The sequence below is a fragment of the Melozone crissalis genome, unplaced genomic scaffold, assembly GCF_028551555.1.
Source record: "Melozone crissalis strain CALT ecotype California unplaced genomic scaffold, PUWL_Pcris_2 ptg000042l_1, whole genome shotgun sequence".
NCBI lineage: Eukaryota > Metazoa > Chordata > Aves > Passeriformes > Passerellidae > Melozone > Melozone crissalis.
Genome location: NW_026535820.1, coordinates 64,745,167 through 64,762,055, shown reverse-complemented (window position 1 = coordinate 64,762,055; position 16,889 = coordinate 64,745,167). Strand labels below are relative to the sequence as shown.

At 37.9% G+C, this 16,889-nt stretch overlaps 1 protein-coding gene across 2 annotated transcripts in view; it reads left to right on the top strand.

Moving 5' to 3' along the window:
* Positions 1 to 13,776, top strand: part of RECK (reversion inducing cysteine rich protein with kazal motifs) — a 51,354-nt gene extending 37,578 nt beyond the window's left edge. For both annotated transcript variants that reach the window (XM_054285045.1, XM_054285046.1), the window contains 8 exons: positions 1,029 to 1,217; positions 4,681 to 4,803; positions 5,251 to 5,422; positions 7,473 to 7,665; positions 8,811 to 9,021; positions 10,260 to 10,333; positions 11,482 to 11,637; positions 12,602 to 13,776. In XM_054285045.1, the coding sequence (XP_054141020.1) occupies positions 1,029 to 1,217; positions 4,681 to 4,803; positions 5,251 to 5,422; positions 7,473 to 7,665; positions 8,811 to 9,021; positions 10,260 to 10,333; positions 11,482 to 11,637; positions 12,602 to 12,820 (1,337 nt within the window). In that variant the 3' untranslated portion in view covers positions 12,821 to 13,776. The remainder of the gene's footprint in view (positions 1 to 1,028; positions 1,218 to 4,680; positions 4,804 to 5,250; positions 5,423 to 7,472; positions 7,666 to 8,810; positions 9,022 to 10,259; positions 10,334 to 11,481; positions 11,638 to 12,601) is intronic.
* The last annotated feature ends 3,113 nt before the right edge of the window (positions 13,777 to 16,889 follow it).

The window sequence follows — 16,889 nt, the reverse complement described above, 5'->3', positions numbered from 1 at the left end:
TGCTCCAAAAGAGATGAGAAACTGAGAAAACCCTGTCCCCAGGTTGCAGCTCAGCTCACTCAGTCTCTGATCAGTCCCTCTGGTGCTGGCAATGTCACAAGCCAGGCCCGGCCCGGGTGGGCCACAGGTGCAGCTGTCAGTGCTCTGGTGGGTGTTCAGTCCAGAGCAGGTTTCAAGAGGTCTGAAGAAAAGGGAAAAAACCACAGTCCAGGGAACTTCCTTGCCTCAGCTACCTAAAAACTAACTAAAGACAAAAAAGAGCTCTTGTTGACAGACAGCTTGCTGTCTGTCCATCCGCGGACAACACAGTCCAGGAGCAGGAATGTGGAGGAGTGAGAGCAGTGTCTGGAAAAAAAACCTGTGCACTTCTTCTCTCTCCCCTTCACTCTCTGCAACAAGTCTTAAAGGTGCAAAACTTATTATTCAGCATAACAGAACGAGACGACTGGGGGTAAAAGCATCATATCGTCAACCTAGGACATTATTTTTCTTTGCAATTTTTCATTTCTTTTTTCTTTTCCAGTCTTTCTTTTTTAAATCTACTTTTCCTCCTTTTCCTCCCCTTTTCCCCTCCTCACATGTCTTATAAAAATCTTTCAGTGTTAACTTAAGAACTACAAGTAGAGAAGAAAGGCACAATAAAATATGTCAGAGAAGGCAAATGACTGGGCTTTGCTTGTGAGAGCCTTTAATTCAAATTCTGTATTGGAGAGGGTGAGGCATGTGTAGTATTTTTCACATAACATGTTTCATACTACTACAGAGCTGGAAAATTAAAATACATGAGAATTACTGTAATTTCATGTCTGTTTCTCAAAAGTAACATGGCACTTCACAACTTTGTCTCAAGCAGCTATCTTCTATTTTTGCTGCTTGTTGCCTTGAGGAAATGGGTGAATGTAAGGGCAAGAGTAAGGCTGCTCAAGAACACTTTATGTTTTTTGCAAGTCAGTGTAGTAATTAATTTCAGTAATGGCACTTGCCCACATGTTTACCATTTATGAACTAAAATTTTTCCTTGCATGCAGGCTGCAAACTGGGAGAAGCCTCGGATTTTATTGTCCGACAAGGTACGCTTATCCAAGTTCCATCCTCAGCTGGTGATGTTGGCTGCTACAAGATTTGTACCTGTGGACACAGTGGCTTGCTGGAGAACTGTATGGAAATGCGTTGTGTTGACCTCCAGAAATCATGCATTGTTGGAGGACAAAGAAAAAGTAAGTAACAGAGAGCAGTGATGCATCCTGCACCTGCTCCTTACCTAAGGAATTTTGAGCTACGTGAGAAAACACAGAGGATCTGAATTCAGAGTTTATCAGAAAATACAGAAGCTGATGGTTGCATCCCTGTCTTTCATACTGGGTTAAGTCTTACATATGCTGGAGGGTTCCATTGTTGAAATCAGTGCTGAGCTGTGCCTGTCTTAATCACAGTCCTGTGTGAAGGATGTTCTCAGTGTACCATTTCTTTTTAGCATGGGATGGTTTCCTTACTAGCTCCAAATGATTGGTAAGGGGTTGTTTTGGCTTTGTTGTGGGCTTTTTTCTTCCTTCCAGTGGCTTGTGGTATCTGGACCCGCAAATTCCCAAGGTTTGTGTTTCCACTCCAGTGGTTGGCACAAAGACCTCTTTCCCTATTTGCTGATTCATTCACCTTAAGTTTTGTTAGTACTCATACACATGTTCAGAGTAGGAAGCACACATCTTAAAAGTGTAAAAATACAATTGGATAAAAATGTAGGATAGGTTGTGGTGACCAAGTGTAGGGTTCAGTAGGAAGGGCATATTGTCCAGATACCTGCCTGCATTGAACCATTCCCTTTTCCCCTCTTCCCTTTGTTTTCCCACACATCTTCCTGCTTGATTCATCTTAATTCATCTCCTTCATCATCTTGATTCATTTCCTTTTCTTTGACTCTTCCACTAAACCACCTCTAATAAGTTTTGTACAATCTCAATGTTAAATAAGAATTATAGTTTAAGATATCTATCCATGAGGCTAATATATGCCAAAAAATAAACATGTAAATACATGATGATGATGAAGGTGTATTGAACACTCTGGTTTTTTAAAGTCTTCCTCACCATGGCAGCTCCCTATTTAGAGTTTAAATTGGCATGGGTAACAAGGATTTATTGGGTTCTACCTAATCTGACTGTCAAAGGACTTCAAGGAGATGTGACAGGTGATGCTTCTTAGAAGATTATATTGATGTATTTTCAGATTTACTCTTCACTTGAGACCTTTAAATGGGTATTTTTGTCATGCAAACTGGCATTATAATCTTGGGAAAAGAAAAGAAAATAAAGAACTTCTACTAAGGTAGGAGAAAACTTAAGAAAGGTCTTGCATATAAAGTGGAGTCTGTGCTGAGCTGTGACCTGCCTGAATTTGGTGTCTTTGAATCAGCAAGCAAGAGATATTCTGCTAGTGAACAGTTACATATCTCAGCACTGCACGTTGTTTAGTGTCTGTAAATCAGCCCCTTTAAAATACTGTCAAGACTGTTGTCCAAGCAGAGCTAAAGGAAAGTAAAAATATCTCATGAGTCCAAAATAACTGAGGTTTCTTTTTTACCGTTATATGAGTTATTTTCACACTAAGTAAAACTTAAGCAAGGCACTTGCTGTAGTTTCATTTGTCACAAACATAATTGTCAGATTGGGAACCAAACCCTAAGTCATGAAAGAGCAGGAAATTGGGATATTATTTTCATCACTCAGGAAATTCTGCCTGCAGTATTCCAGGGAATGGAATGGGGGATTTTGGAATCTCTTTTTTTGTTGTTGTTTGTTCAAAGAAGATAAAAGGCAACCAAACACACTTAAAACTTTTCTTTTGGGTTTTGGATTTTATTTTTTTTTCGGAGTCAGTACTATTCAATCATGGAAGCAGAACAATGAAAACATCTTAACATTAAAAATGTATTTGATGGGCAGTTGTAGAAAATATCTTGTGAAAGTGGATACTTCTAAGATACAGTTCTTAACAAATGCAGTTTTTAAATGATGACTGTAACTTTTTATGGACCATTCTATCCAACTTGCAGTTTTTCAGATTATTTGTGAAAATAATCACAAAGATGTTGGATGCTGTATTTGTATTTTGTGGTTTCACAGTGTACAGATCTCACTTGTTCTGGGAACATAATATGTGTAGCTGTAGGTATTCAGTAAGTGCTGTCCATTTAAAAACAAACAAACTACCACAACCCCAAAACTAAACAGCTTCCTCTTTTGCCATAATGATGTGATGCCATAATTATGAAGTGTTTGTGATGATTAAGACTCTAGCTATTATGTAATAAAAAATAAAAATTGCTAGGTTCCGAATTTGCTAGATGACGCATTGAAAGCAAAGAATTAAATGTTTATGGTCACCATGTAAATATTTTGCAGTAACTGCATTTCATTGGTTTATATGTCAGTTGTTAAAAGCCAGGGTTTAGACATAACATCTGAACTGTGTTTTTTAAAACCATTCTCTATAAAGAAAACAACTCTGAATGTTTTGAGTGATGCTGGGGTTTTCTGTGTTGTGGGTTGACTCCAGCCAATGAAATGATTACTGATGAGGAGAGGTTGCTGTGTGCACTCTTTGACAATGAAAGACAATAGCCCTGCACAGTTTTCAGGTGGATCCTAAGTCTGGTACTCTGAAGAATCACCTGAGATCCTGTGTTTGGCATTACCTTCTAAGCTTTTCTTCCCTACTGGCAAATTCTTTGCTCCTTTGAGTAGTACTGTGGCGTAGAGAGCTTTTTGTGCTACAGAGGCTTTCTCTCCCACCCCCTCTTGTTCTGCCCTCATTTGTCTCTGAGCACCTCTTCCGAATTGCTTCAGTGCTGAGGGGTTTCCTTGTGCCTGGGTAATATTTTCTTTAAAATTCTAATTCTCAATCTCAACCCTTTGAAAAGAGATGGGAGAGAATTATCTTATTCTGTAAGGTAATTACTATTATGTTTTCCTCAAGAGGTGTGTACTTGTTGCTAGTCTTTGATAACCAGCTTGGTTATGGATAGATCAGAGTCTGTCATCAGTGTGAATTGATTGATACAAAACACACATCACAGTGAAGGGCAGTCATATGGGCAGTTCAGAAAACCAAACTGGAGTTGCTAAATTGAAGAAAAATCCCCTAAGTTTGCCGTTTGATTCTTAGATTCAGGTGTTAAAATGTTACTGACTTATAAAATACATTCCAATTCAATGAAGGCTGGAATGAAGCATTGGCACTTTTACCTCAGGACAAACACATACAAATTGTGCTTTATGTGTGAGACTGAAAGTTTAGGAGGTATATGTAAATTTAATTTAGCAGAATGTGTCTTTACAAAAACTTTACCTTTAAGAAAACATGAAACTTGCTAGCCAGGATTTATTATTCTTAAAAAAAAAAACCAAATAGAAAACCTAATTTATGCAGGCTTTGAAAGGACTAAGTCCTTGCTTCTGTGGTTAACTAATTAATCAAAACCACATGTGAACAGACTTTTCCTATATGTGAATAAAGCAAAACTTGAAATCTATTAAAAAAAAAAGATGGAAATTTCAGTGGGAAAATATAGTGAAAAGAGAAATTACAGAAGCAATTAATGAGAATGTAATATCTATGTAGTGCATATGAATATGTAGTCTTTGGGTGTATTTGCATTAATTGTATGTATTTATTTATTTGAAGGCCATGGAACGTCCTTTAATATAGATTGCAATGTCTGTACCTGTTTTGCTGGAAACTTGATTTGTTCCACACGTCAGTGTCTATCTGAGCACAGCTCGGAGGATGAACGTCAGAAGTTTACAGGTAACTTTCCAAACCATGAAAATTCCAAGTTGAGTATTTTTAGAGCAGGAATTACAACTAAATTCTTTCTGCAGTATTAATGGAGGGCACCCGATAATTTGTTATTACTATGATTTTTTAACTATTTTTTTCTCATGTCCAATCTGAACTGCAGGAAAAAAAATCAATACTGAGAAATAAACCCTCAAGTAATACCTAAAAATAAGTAGAGACAGAGTGCACTAGGGATGAGAGGTAAGGAGTTTAGGGGAAAAATGGAGAAAGCTGAGTAGAATGAGCAAAGGGGCAGGACACAAACTTCCCTTCCTGCTGCTTGTGATCCAGCATTGCTAAATGACAGGTGGGAGAAAGGGGCTGAAGGCAGAGATGCCTCAGTGATTCCTTTTTGTATCTTGTGTCGTGGAAAATGAGTGTGCACCCAGTCCTTGTTCTGTGTTGCTCCTGCAGGTCTGCCCTGTAACTGTGTGGACCAGTTTGTCCCAGTCTGTGGCCAGAACGGGCGCACATATCCCAGCGCATGCATAGCTCGCTGTGTTGGGCTCCAGGACAACCAGTTTGAGTTTGGATCGTGTATTTCCAAGGATCCTTGCAACCCAAATCCTTGTAATAAAAATCAAAGGTAAAAGCAGAATATGTTTTTCAGTTTTTCTTTGGCTTCGTCCACTCATACAGCAGATTTACGTGTTCTTTGAACGTGTTGTATATTGTAACATTCTACTTTGGGCCTAGTCCAATAAAAATAACTGTTTGAAGTAGCTGCTTTTTATTTATCATAGTTAGTAATACTGGACTTTAATAACTGCCAGTTCTTGATTCCAGTTTTGTAGTGCTATGCCAATTAAATTCATTATGCAGATCTCGGTTCAGCAATAAAGGAGACTTCACATACATTTTCAAAAGTGGGAGAATCAGGTTTTGTCAAAATGGCAGTAACTGCCATTTTACTTCTTTGTTTCACACCTTCTTTTACTGGTTTACAAAGAAGACCCACATCTGAATTCAAGACTTGGAATCACTCTTGCTTATTCAGTCAGTAATCTGTGCTTTTTGTCTCTAAAATAGGAAAATATCAATCACCCTTTTTTTCTTAAACTGAAATCTTGTGAAAACTATGTCTGTACAGTCTCTGGTTTTTCAATATCAATAAAGGAAAATCTGCATAGACAAATATATTAAAACAAAAATATGCTTTGTACTAGTGTCAGGCAAAAAAAAATTTGACCTTTCTTACAGAGATCAAAGTCTGTGGCTCACAATATTGGTCTCTGTCTTCAATTTTCCCAGTGTTGTGCAATATTGCAGTCTCCTTTGAATTAGTGCGTTTTTCTGTTTCGAAAGAAAACCATCAAAATAAGTTGTGTAATATTGTGCTTTCATGAAAACTGATTGTAGCAATTTTAGGGTTTTTTCCTTTTTCTGCACTTAAAATGCCATGATGGAGAAAAACACTGAGAAAACGCTGTTGTTTTGTAGCTGTTACAGCCATAATGGCATGCAAAATTGGAATTTCAAAGCTGCATTGTGGATAAACATTTTTTACTTTTTATGTTTGAAATTTGTAGAGTACATAGAGGCTTTCCATTTTTTCAAAATACCATTATACTTAGAACCTCAACTTGTAGTTTCAGTAAAGGACTGTACACAATACATTTTTCTGGGTCAGTTTGATAGTGTAGCTCAAACTGAACATGCTCATCTGAAGGTGCTCCTGATGCACTTGGAATGTGTTTAGGATCTCACACTCCACTTGTGAAGTGTTTAAATCTCAGAATTTCCAAGCCTTCCCTTGTACCAAAGGCGTGTCTGTAATGCATGGGAGTGCAGCACTCAGAGAGAATAAGGAGTTATTGTGCATTATTCAGTGGTGGCAGCACTGCTGTGATTTATGGAAGGTGGGAGTTGTCCAGAGAGCCGTGAGAGCTTTTATCAGCCTGCTCAGCAGGCTGCATTGGCTGGCATTCCTCTAGCAGAGGGATGCCTTGCAGGGCCTATGCCAAATGCTTTGCAGCTAAGATTATGGAAGGTACACGTTTAATACAAAGGGGAAAGAAATTGTGCTGGTTTTCTGTCAGTATTTGTCTGTGAAGGCTGCAGAGGAATGGATGCCAAGAAGGTGTAAATAGGAGATTTTTCTATTTGTTTGCAGTCATCCTCTAGGTGGGATGCTGTACAGTACCCCAAACCTCCAAAGCTAGAATCCAATTAGATAGTTGTAATTGAAACCATATAATCTTGTAGGTCTTGTTTTTACCCTTTTCTCAGAGAAGGGTGAGTCTAGACCTCTGCAATGCTGTTTCCATGTTTTCTGTAGCCTAGCTGTTCTTAAATATTCATTTACAAAATTAAGTAAGGGGGTAGGTAAGAAGTTTATCCAAGCCTTTGTCAATAATCCATTGAAAAATACCTGGTAAAAGATAAATGTTAGTGGAAACTGCAGTTGTGTTGACATACATTGAGTAAACGTGGTGTGAAACTTCCAGTTTTGTGGTGAGACCTGGAAAGGGCTAATCAGAGTGTTCTACTGCTTGTATTTCCTGTGGCTCTGCTGTACCACAGGTAGTTCTAAAGCACTGGAGAAAATTTCACTGAAAATAGTTCCCCTCAATTTTTGAGAATTAAAAACAAAATAATCCCATGACATAACATCAAATTATTATGACTTTCTGCAGGTGCATACCAAAGAAACAAGTGTGCTTGACCAGTTTTGAGAAGTTTGAATGCAGCCAGCATGAATGTGTGCCAAGGCAGTTAAATTGTGACCAGGCACGGGATCCTGTTTGTGACACAGACAATGTGGAATACACTAACTTGTGTACTTTGTACCAAAAAGGAAAAACTTTGGCATACCGAGGACCTTGCCAGGTAGGAAGCGGTTCTGGCAATAAGTATCAAATCTTCTTTGTTCCTTGGTGTTCAACCTAACAATTTATATTTTTTTTTTTAAATATTGTTTGCTTGTTTGGGTCTTTTTTAAGTATTGTTTTTGGGGTTTATAGCTAATAAAAAGTAGTAAAAACTTATTTTTAACTAGTATAAAAATAATGTCACAGTCTTCAGAATTTTGTCAAATGTTTCTCTGCTTTAGTTAACAGTTGTCTCAAAGCCAATCAAAAGCTCTACTTATGCTTTCTTGGGGGCAATATTCTTGATATTTATATCTTCCTATATATATTGTTAAAGCTTGCACGCTAAGGTGTGTTTGCAGTAATTAGTGCAGTTCCTTAGTCACTTAAATGCTTCTTACCAATTTTAACTCGTTGAAATGTAAAATAATGCCCAGTCATACAAAGTCTTTAGCTTTTTGTGTGATTGTGCCCCATGTTTACCAAGTTCTTTGCTCGGGATCTATTTACATACTAGGCAGTCTGTAATAATTTTCTAGTTAGTCTGCATTGGATTAGTCTTCATATTAATCCTTGAGAAGGATTAAAATTAGGTTTAGTTTTTGCATCCCACCACTCTCTACAGTGGTGTTAGACAAGGTGGTTCTGTCACCTTACAATAACATATACACAGATATAAGTAATATAGATAAATAAGTGATATATAAAAATATACAAGAACGTGTTAGAAACACATGTGCATGCCCACTAAATTTTAAGCACACAAAGCCACACTAAGATGAATTAATAAATTGCTAATGAGTTGTTTAATTATTAGTAGAATAATTTAAGTTATAGTGAAATTATAATTATTTGAATTTATTTCATAGGTTAATTTAAATATGGTCATTTTATTTAAGCGTTGCACAGAACAAAAGTTTTTAGTTTCTGAAATACGTTTTATTGTGCATTTCTCCGACTCTGTCACCTTCTTGAAGTACTTACCTTTTCATTTATGGCCCATTCATAAACTGGCAGGTTACTTCCTCTGGATTTCCTACCTTTGCAAAGGTTTGGCATTATTAGCAGTGTGCTCCCATTAACTTTGCCTTTGCTGGTGTTGAAGTGCCTCGGCAGTTTGTGCGGCGGGGCCGAGCGTGGCTGCAGGCCTGCCGTGTGTTCCAGCCCTTCTGCAGGTCGCCGGAGCCCGTGTGCGGGCACAACGGGGACACGTACGGCAGCGTCTGCGCCGCCTTTGCCGACCGCGTGGCCGTGGACTACCAGGGGCACTGCCAGGCCGTGGGCGTGCTCTCCGACCGCAGCTCCCACTCAGAGTGTGCCTTCGTCAGCTGTCCCCAGCTCTCTGCCGCCGCCTGCAAACCTGTCCTGGCGCCAGGTGGGCCGCTCACCGCAGACAGGGCACAGTTCTCCAGGGCCATGCTTGGAATAAAACAGGCTTTAACGTGTTGTATGAACGGAAAGCATAAAGCGATGGCTCTGCTTAGGGCTAGAACCAGCCAGTATCAGGACTCAGATAAGTAAACCTGAATTCGAAAGGCCTTGGCTTTAGGGGGATGCTCCTTCGGTCTCTTAGAGACTGGCAGCTGGGATGAGTGTGGGAGAAATGAATGAGCTCTGTGGTGTCCAGGGTAGGATGCTTCTAGGAATCTGGTAATTTTTTGGAAGTGGCAGCACAGATACCACATTGGAATGCTGAGCTGTCATCAGCATCAGGTTCCCACAAGGGCAAAGATGGTATTTAGTTAGTTAGGAGACAGAGTAAAATACCATATGTATTCACAGTACTGTGGAAGACAGCAGGAGTAGGTTTGCAGTGTGCTGGTTTGAACCAATTTTTTATTGTTTCCACAAGTGCTTCCTTTATGAAGCAACAACTAATCACAGGTAATGCACAGAGCAAGAAAAGCTCTGTTCTTAAAATGAAAGTTTTATTTATTTTCCTCCTTTCTTGCCCCCTTTGAAAGAGGTCTTTGTGCTTTGTAATCACATTTAGTACTGTAAATGTCACTCTGTGAATGTGAATTACATAGAAGTTGGTGAGTGGATTTAATACACAGCCATGGATAGAGAGTTGAAATATTCCTTTGGTTTCTGACATGATGAGGAAAACCAGTAGGAGAAATATAACATCTGTTAGAAAAGCACTTTTTCTCCCTTGTTATCTAAAGGTTTTACTCTCCAACATGGGTAAGTGCAGAAATTAATGCTTGCAATGTGCATAAAGCTTCTGTCATGTCCTAGCTATATCAGCTCTTGAAATCCTTCAGTTCTGTAGGTGATATGCATGCATTCATACAAAATCTTGTGGTACACACAGTGCCTCCAGTTTTTAGCTTACAATAATGAAGGATCTTAAAAAGAGTGAAAGTTCATCGTGTTGCTTCATGCTGATAGTAGTAAAAGTGTGTGGAAAGGGGACAGATTTTGCATTATAAATGTTTTCAGTATTAAAATAATATTAGAAATGTGCAATTCTGCTATCAAATTGAAACATTTACTTTGTTTTGGTAATTTTGCTATTTTCATGCTTCGTTAATATTCAAATTTTGACTCTTGCTTACTTAAAGGTGAAAAGACTTGTTTTTATTACTGAGATTTCTTTAATTCACATAGGAGCCTGCTGTCCACTATGTGCTGGAATGCTGAGAATCTTATATGACAAAGACAAGCTGGATAATTTTGCAAGGGTAAACAGTTCAATCATGCCTAATGTTAAATGGTATATGAAAAGTCAAGTTACAGTGCACTTCCTCCTGAAAGGTTAACATGTTATAAAAACCATTATTTTTTAGTTGTTATTTGTGATGGGTTTTTTTTCCTTGTACTGCTTATACTTTCCTTTTTTTCTTTATCTGAGTCATAAATTGAATTACAATGCAAAGCAAAACAGAATTAGAGTAAACACAAACAAGCAGACTCAGGTTTGCAGTTTGTAATACTGCAGTTTGCAGTTTTTGACTTGTAATAATGCAGACAAATTATATGGAAACAGCATCTATGATTCTACTGCTTTCCTGTCAGAGATTTTGTGTTTGTAGGTGCTGTGTATGTGTGTTGACCAATTTTGCTGAATAACTGTGTCTGTTGGGTCATGACAGCATCCTGGAGTGGTGTCCAGTTGTCATCTCTAATGGCACAAGGGACACAGTGGCTACTGCAGCTTCTCAGTTCATACATTACAACATGTGACTGTGAATTTTTAGTTTCTGATAGAGGCCTTTCTAGTTGAAGAAATGTATTGGTCTTACTCAAGTAGTTGGTGATAACTACTCTCACCTACTAAGCACCCTAATATCTGGATTGTAATGTCTGCCTCGTTTAGTTCAGGCAGCTGGTTCATGTGAGAAAAAGCTGCTTCAAATACTGCAGAGTTCTATAAATCTAGGGCTGCTCGGCCTCTTGTTTTCCAGTGTGGGAGCACAAACCACTGTAACAGATAACCAGTTACATTATTTTGAGGTATGTGATACACAGATACACTAACCATGAAGATGGACAACACATATCAAAATCACACAATATAAGAAGTAAATAATTTCCCTCTTTCTTTCTTTCTTTCCTTCACTTTTTTCTTTTTTTGTTTTTATTTTTAATTTTTTTACATTTTTGGAGGGGTTGGTTTTCAGGTTTTTTTAGAATTAGTGAATCATTTCTTAGAATGATGTTTTAGAAGCATTGAATCCTTTAGGTCTTTTGCTAGCATTTAGAGTAGAGTTTGGAACGGAGTAGTTTAATGGCTGAAACCCATTTGCTGGCTTGACATAATGTTATAAAACTGAGGAGGAGAATTTTCCATAATATCACTTCAGCCACAAAGTTCTTTGTTTTCCTCCAGGTAACAAATAAAAAGCCAATAACGGTACTTGACATACTTGAAAAAATCCGCCTGCATGTGTCAGTGCCACAGTGTGATGTGTTTGGATACTTAAGCATAGAATCTGAAATTGTGATTCTCATCATTCCTGTGGATCAGAACCCCAAACCATTGCAGGTAGATGATGTTATTTTATTTACCCAGCATTAATTTCCTTCACTTTTGTACGTGTAGGATGGTGCTTGTTTCTCAGGCAGATATGTTGTGTGTAATTTGATTGCTCATGCCCTGTTATGTCCAACTCAGCTCCAACTTCTGTCGCCTTCTCTAGCAGAAATAGCCCAAAATGTTGCCATGACTTAGGAAAGAAAGTCTTGCCAGCCTGGTCAGCTCTCACTCCATCTGCAGCAGGTGCTGTCAGATTCATGGGGGAAGGAGAACTCCAAAATCAGAGGCCACCACTGCTTTCCTCATAGGTGGCACCCATTGCTGAGCTAGACACTAAGCTTTGGACCTCCAGATATTAAGTTTTTCAAGTTTAAACTTCACCAGAGGCAGCTTCCAATGCTTTTAAAGAGACTTATTAAACTAAATTCCTTTCTAGGGTGCAGTAGAAAATGAAATGGAAAAAATTAATTTCCTAACAGAAATTCATTAATATCGTCATGTCAGTGGGGGAATGGAAACCTGCGGTTTCCCAGGTTCTGTTACTTCCATTCTTTTCTCCCTTTCCCATAAATGAAATCAGTTATCTCTCATTTGGAAGAAAAATCCCAGGAAGGAGAAAATCTGGATTTTTCCACCATTGCAGACTTCAAGGAAGTAAGTTGGTCAATCAGGAAGGAAGTCCTCAGTTTCAGAGGCACTTTCTTTAGCGATAATTCACTGTGGGCTTTTTTGCATCAACATTCAAAACATATCAACCCACACTAACTTGTATCTAGCTTCCTTCCTTTTCCTTTTCTACTGCTCAGGGTTTCCACAGGAGTTTTCATAGTACCAAAGTCTGTGATGAGACCTCTGATCTGTTTTCCAAGTACTCCCCAGAGATATGTAAATCTTATGTGGTGATGGGAATATTTTTGCATTGGCATTTTACATGGTAAAAAGAGAAATAATAACTTTTTTTTTTCCCCTCTAGATTGAAGCCTGCAATAAAGAGGCAGAAAAGATCGAGTCTCTGATCAATTCGGACAGCCCAACATTAGCGTCACACGTGCCACTGTCAGCTCTAATTGCATCTCAAGTACAAGTTTCATTTAGCATTTCTTCTGCTTCTGCTCAAGTGGTGCCTGCTCTGCACTCCCTGTTCCTAAGTCTTCTATTCACCTTGGCATCAGCATTGAGATACTGCCTGTAACTGCTTGGGAAATATGCACCAGCACTGGGGCATTTGTATTGTGAAGGACTTCTGGAGTTGTTGATCACTGAACGAGAAAAGAAAAAACGTGCAAGATTTGATGGACTTAACATTTTTCAATGAAGGACTAAAAGTATTTGAATAATGTGAAAAGATTATTCTCTTACTCATAACTAGTCAGATGACTGTTTCAGCACAATTAGATTGTTTTCCATGGATCTTGGAAACAACATAAATATGCTCTGGAAGATTCTGACATTATGGATTTATGATTTTGAAGAGAAGGGATCTTATAAGGTTTTTTCAGCCGTTAACTAAACAGTGTTTTGAGTTTACTGAAGAATGCTAATTTTGTATTATTCAGATGCATATCAGTGACAAAGAAAGCATGCACCTATTTTAAACATCATTTTTGGAAGAAACAGATTGCTGCTACTTAATTACCCTACCAAAAATGTAAGAGTTTATTCTCATGTAAATATGCTTTCATATTTTATTATGAAGAAAGCTAACTAGCCCTGGGCCTATTTCAGTAGACATCTTTCCTTGGACTAGTGAGGACTTGCAGGACTTTGGGCTCACTGCTTGTAAAATGACAATCAAGCTCTATGCTAGTACCTGACTTCAGTGAAAAGATGTGTTCTTTTTATAGTTTTGTACATTTCAGAATCTCATATGGATGCAAAATATAAAGAATCCCAGTATCTATATTTAAGTGCCATTTAAAATATTGCAGTATTTGTATGTTATCTAATGAAATTTATACTTTAAATGTTTATGCAAACAGTATGTTTTATTATGTACTGTATTTTATGCACCTGACTTTACTCTACATGAAGTATTTTATATCAGTATTATGATAGCCAGGTTTTGAAGTATATACAGAAAAACTTATTTTTGCCAAAATGCTGAACTTTGAAAGAAAGCACTGAAAACTTTTTTGAACATGTATGTTGTAGCATGTTTGTAGCAATTATTTTCTGCTAAATCTTTTAAATGCAAAAGCATTAAAGCTTTTTATTTTAATAAACACTTGTGTCTTGTGTCCTTGTGTAGAATGCATGTAATTTTATGGATTCAGCAAGACTGCATAGATTTCCTTTTCTCTCTCAAAATAAGCACTTAAAACTAACTGCACTTACATACATGCATGACTCACACAGAAAATGTTCCCAAACAGATGTCAAGAGGGTCTCAAGGATGAACGTGTTCTTGCCAAATACCTTGAGGAAGACTCATGCAAATAATCATCCAAGTCTTGAAACAAAAAACTTGAGTATGTTGATAATCCATCTGTTTCTGAAATTTTTTATGTGTATTCTTTAGACTTGGACAGAGAAATAGAATGGATGCATTTTTGAAAAGCTCTCTGAACTGAAATGGCTCAGATGATAGCCCCAGAAACTTCAAACAATTCAGATTGTTTGTTTTTTTCCAAATCGTTAGCAAATATCTCTTCAATATGTAGTTTCTTAGCTTGACTAGCCTTTAGCTGAAGCAAATCTGATGCCTACTAAAAAGTAATTATAAATGTCTTAAGAGAAAAAATTATATATACACACGCATACATGTGCGTATATATATATACATAATTAAATATATATAAATAAATATAAATATTTATAAATATATATATATACACACACATGCACCACACTGGAAAACTTAGTAAAGAGCTTTAAAAGCACACTTTTGGTGGAATAGTATATACAGTGAACTTACTTTTATACACCTGTGAAGATTTTCTTTTATGAGAAATTAAAACAAAAAAGTTGCCTTAAATTGTGTGATGAATCTGGGAGAAGCAGAATTTAAGCCCAGAGATTGTGTTTCTTTAATTTATGTCAGTGTCCATTGCTTGCTAGAAAAGAGTGAAGCTTTTGAGAGGTTAAATATGTACAGAACCAATGAGGTTTCACAGAATCCTAAATTCTGAAGCAGAAGTCCAGCATTCAGACTGTACAAGGTTTATGTTCTTTTTTCTGGATGAACAAAAGCACTTAAGTATTTCCTAGGTTTTCTCAAGACCTTGGACTACCTCAAAAGAATGAAGAAATTGTTTACTTGTGGGTTTTGAATTCGGTTGAAGTGGGATAAAAAATAGAAGAAACCAAGCCCAGTCTTAATTGCAACCTAGGAAATTTGAACCTGAGGAGGACAAATCTGGTGCAGGTTTCAGAGGAGTTTTCCATAAAGGTGCTAACAATCTTCTGTCACCATCTGTGTGGAAATCTGGGCTCACTTAAAAGGAATGGAGACAGCACAAGGGCACTTCAAAGCAGCACAAGCCTGTTTGTTGCTTTTATAACAGAACCCAGATGAAACATTTACAAAACATTATTTGCTTCTCTGCTGAAAACCAGCAATGGCAATAACTGGCTCCAGAGAGATGTCCCTGTCCTCTCTCAGTTTGCTTAGTTTGGTTCTTCCCAGCAGGGTGGTACAGAAGCAGAGATGCCAGAGGTGCCACTTTGTGCTGCCCCAGAGACAAACATCACAGCAAGTAAAAGCAAGAGAGTTCTGGCTGAGTTCTGAGTCCAGCAGGAGCTGGCATCTGAATTTTGGAGGTGAGGAACAGTCACTTCTGAGCAGGCACAAAATCACACCTGGAACTGCAGTGTCACTTTGTCACTCCACAGCCCTGCTCCTCTCCCTTGCTCTGCTTTTATGGTGCTTTACCCATTGTTATCACTTGGAGATTTGCACGTGTGTCTCTCAGTTCAAAGGCTAAATGTTATTTATACCTCTCTACTGAGTTCATGACACTTCTCCAGCTCTTCCTTTTACACATAACAAAGGACATTTCAAAACTTTTCCCCACCATCTCTAGTCCTAGGAAGCTCTGGGAGCGTTTACATGAGCAAATACAAATACATGAATGCTCTGTGAGACTGCAGCCTAAGTGTTTCATATTTGAAGTCTAGATGGTAAGGTAACCCTATAGTCAAGTGAATCCCAAGAAGTAACAGTTAGGGGGGAAAAAAGATGTCTCTGCCAGGGTTGTGCAAGACCTGACTGCAACCTCCTGCAAGTTCTTTGACCTGGTGCTTTTATCCAGTGAGACAGTGGCTCCAGCTGTTCCCTGTGGAGCAGTAATGAAGGTGACAACTGCAGGTAACTCTGTCACCTCCTAAGAGTGGCTGCACCTACCACTGCTAAGGCATCCTGCCTCCCATAGAGGCGTTCAGCCACTGCTTGTTCCGTGCTCTCTCCCAGTCTTCTCTGGGCTGCAGTCTTCTGCTGAGCCCACTGCGTAAGCCAAAGAGCATCTTAGTGCATAAACAAACAAAATCTCTGTGAGAAAAATGTTTCCAAGCCCTAGCAGGTTGGTTTGTCTCAAGTTATCACAACAACAGTCAAAAGGATATGCTGATGTACATCAGCTTTTGTTAATTAACACCATGAAACTACATGTTTCAGTTATATTTGAAGCTATAGTTGTATACAAATTCAATGCTACCAACATTTGCATTATGGTCGGCAAATTGTGTATAACCAATATTGAAAGCAAACTTGCTTACTCTGAAAACTGGGGAAACATCAATTAATTTAATTTCATTTCTTAATTTAATGGACTTTGTACATGCACTGCTTAATGGAAAAAAAATGGGAGCATTTCATCTCAATATAAGATATTTTTTTACAGTGATAATAACAAATCCCTGGAATAAACTCCCCAGGGACATGGTGGAGTCCCTTCAACTGGAAGTTTTCAAGATGCAACTAGACATGGTGCTAAATGAACCAAAATGTTTGACTAGATGATCTTCTAAGGCAACAGCAAAATATCTAAGTAAAAGCTCTTGTAAAAGGATTTTTTTTTGCCTTTCAGTTCCTAGGACATAAAGGAAAATAAAAAATAAAGGACAGCCTTCCCTGAAGATGCAATAGTTCCTGAGATAGAGCAGTAACCCTACCATTACTTACATAAAGAAAGGTTATTAACCTTAAATTTTTCATTATATTATCATATATATGAAAATAATTCTGATTATATGTGTATATATATAACATATCTGTGAACCTATAAGTGACTTTCAAACTTGTATTAACAGATTAGTAGTGTTAA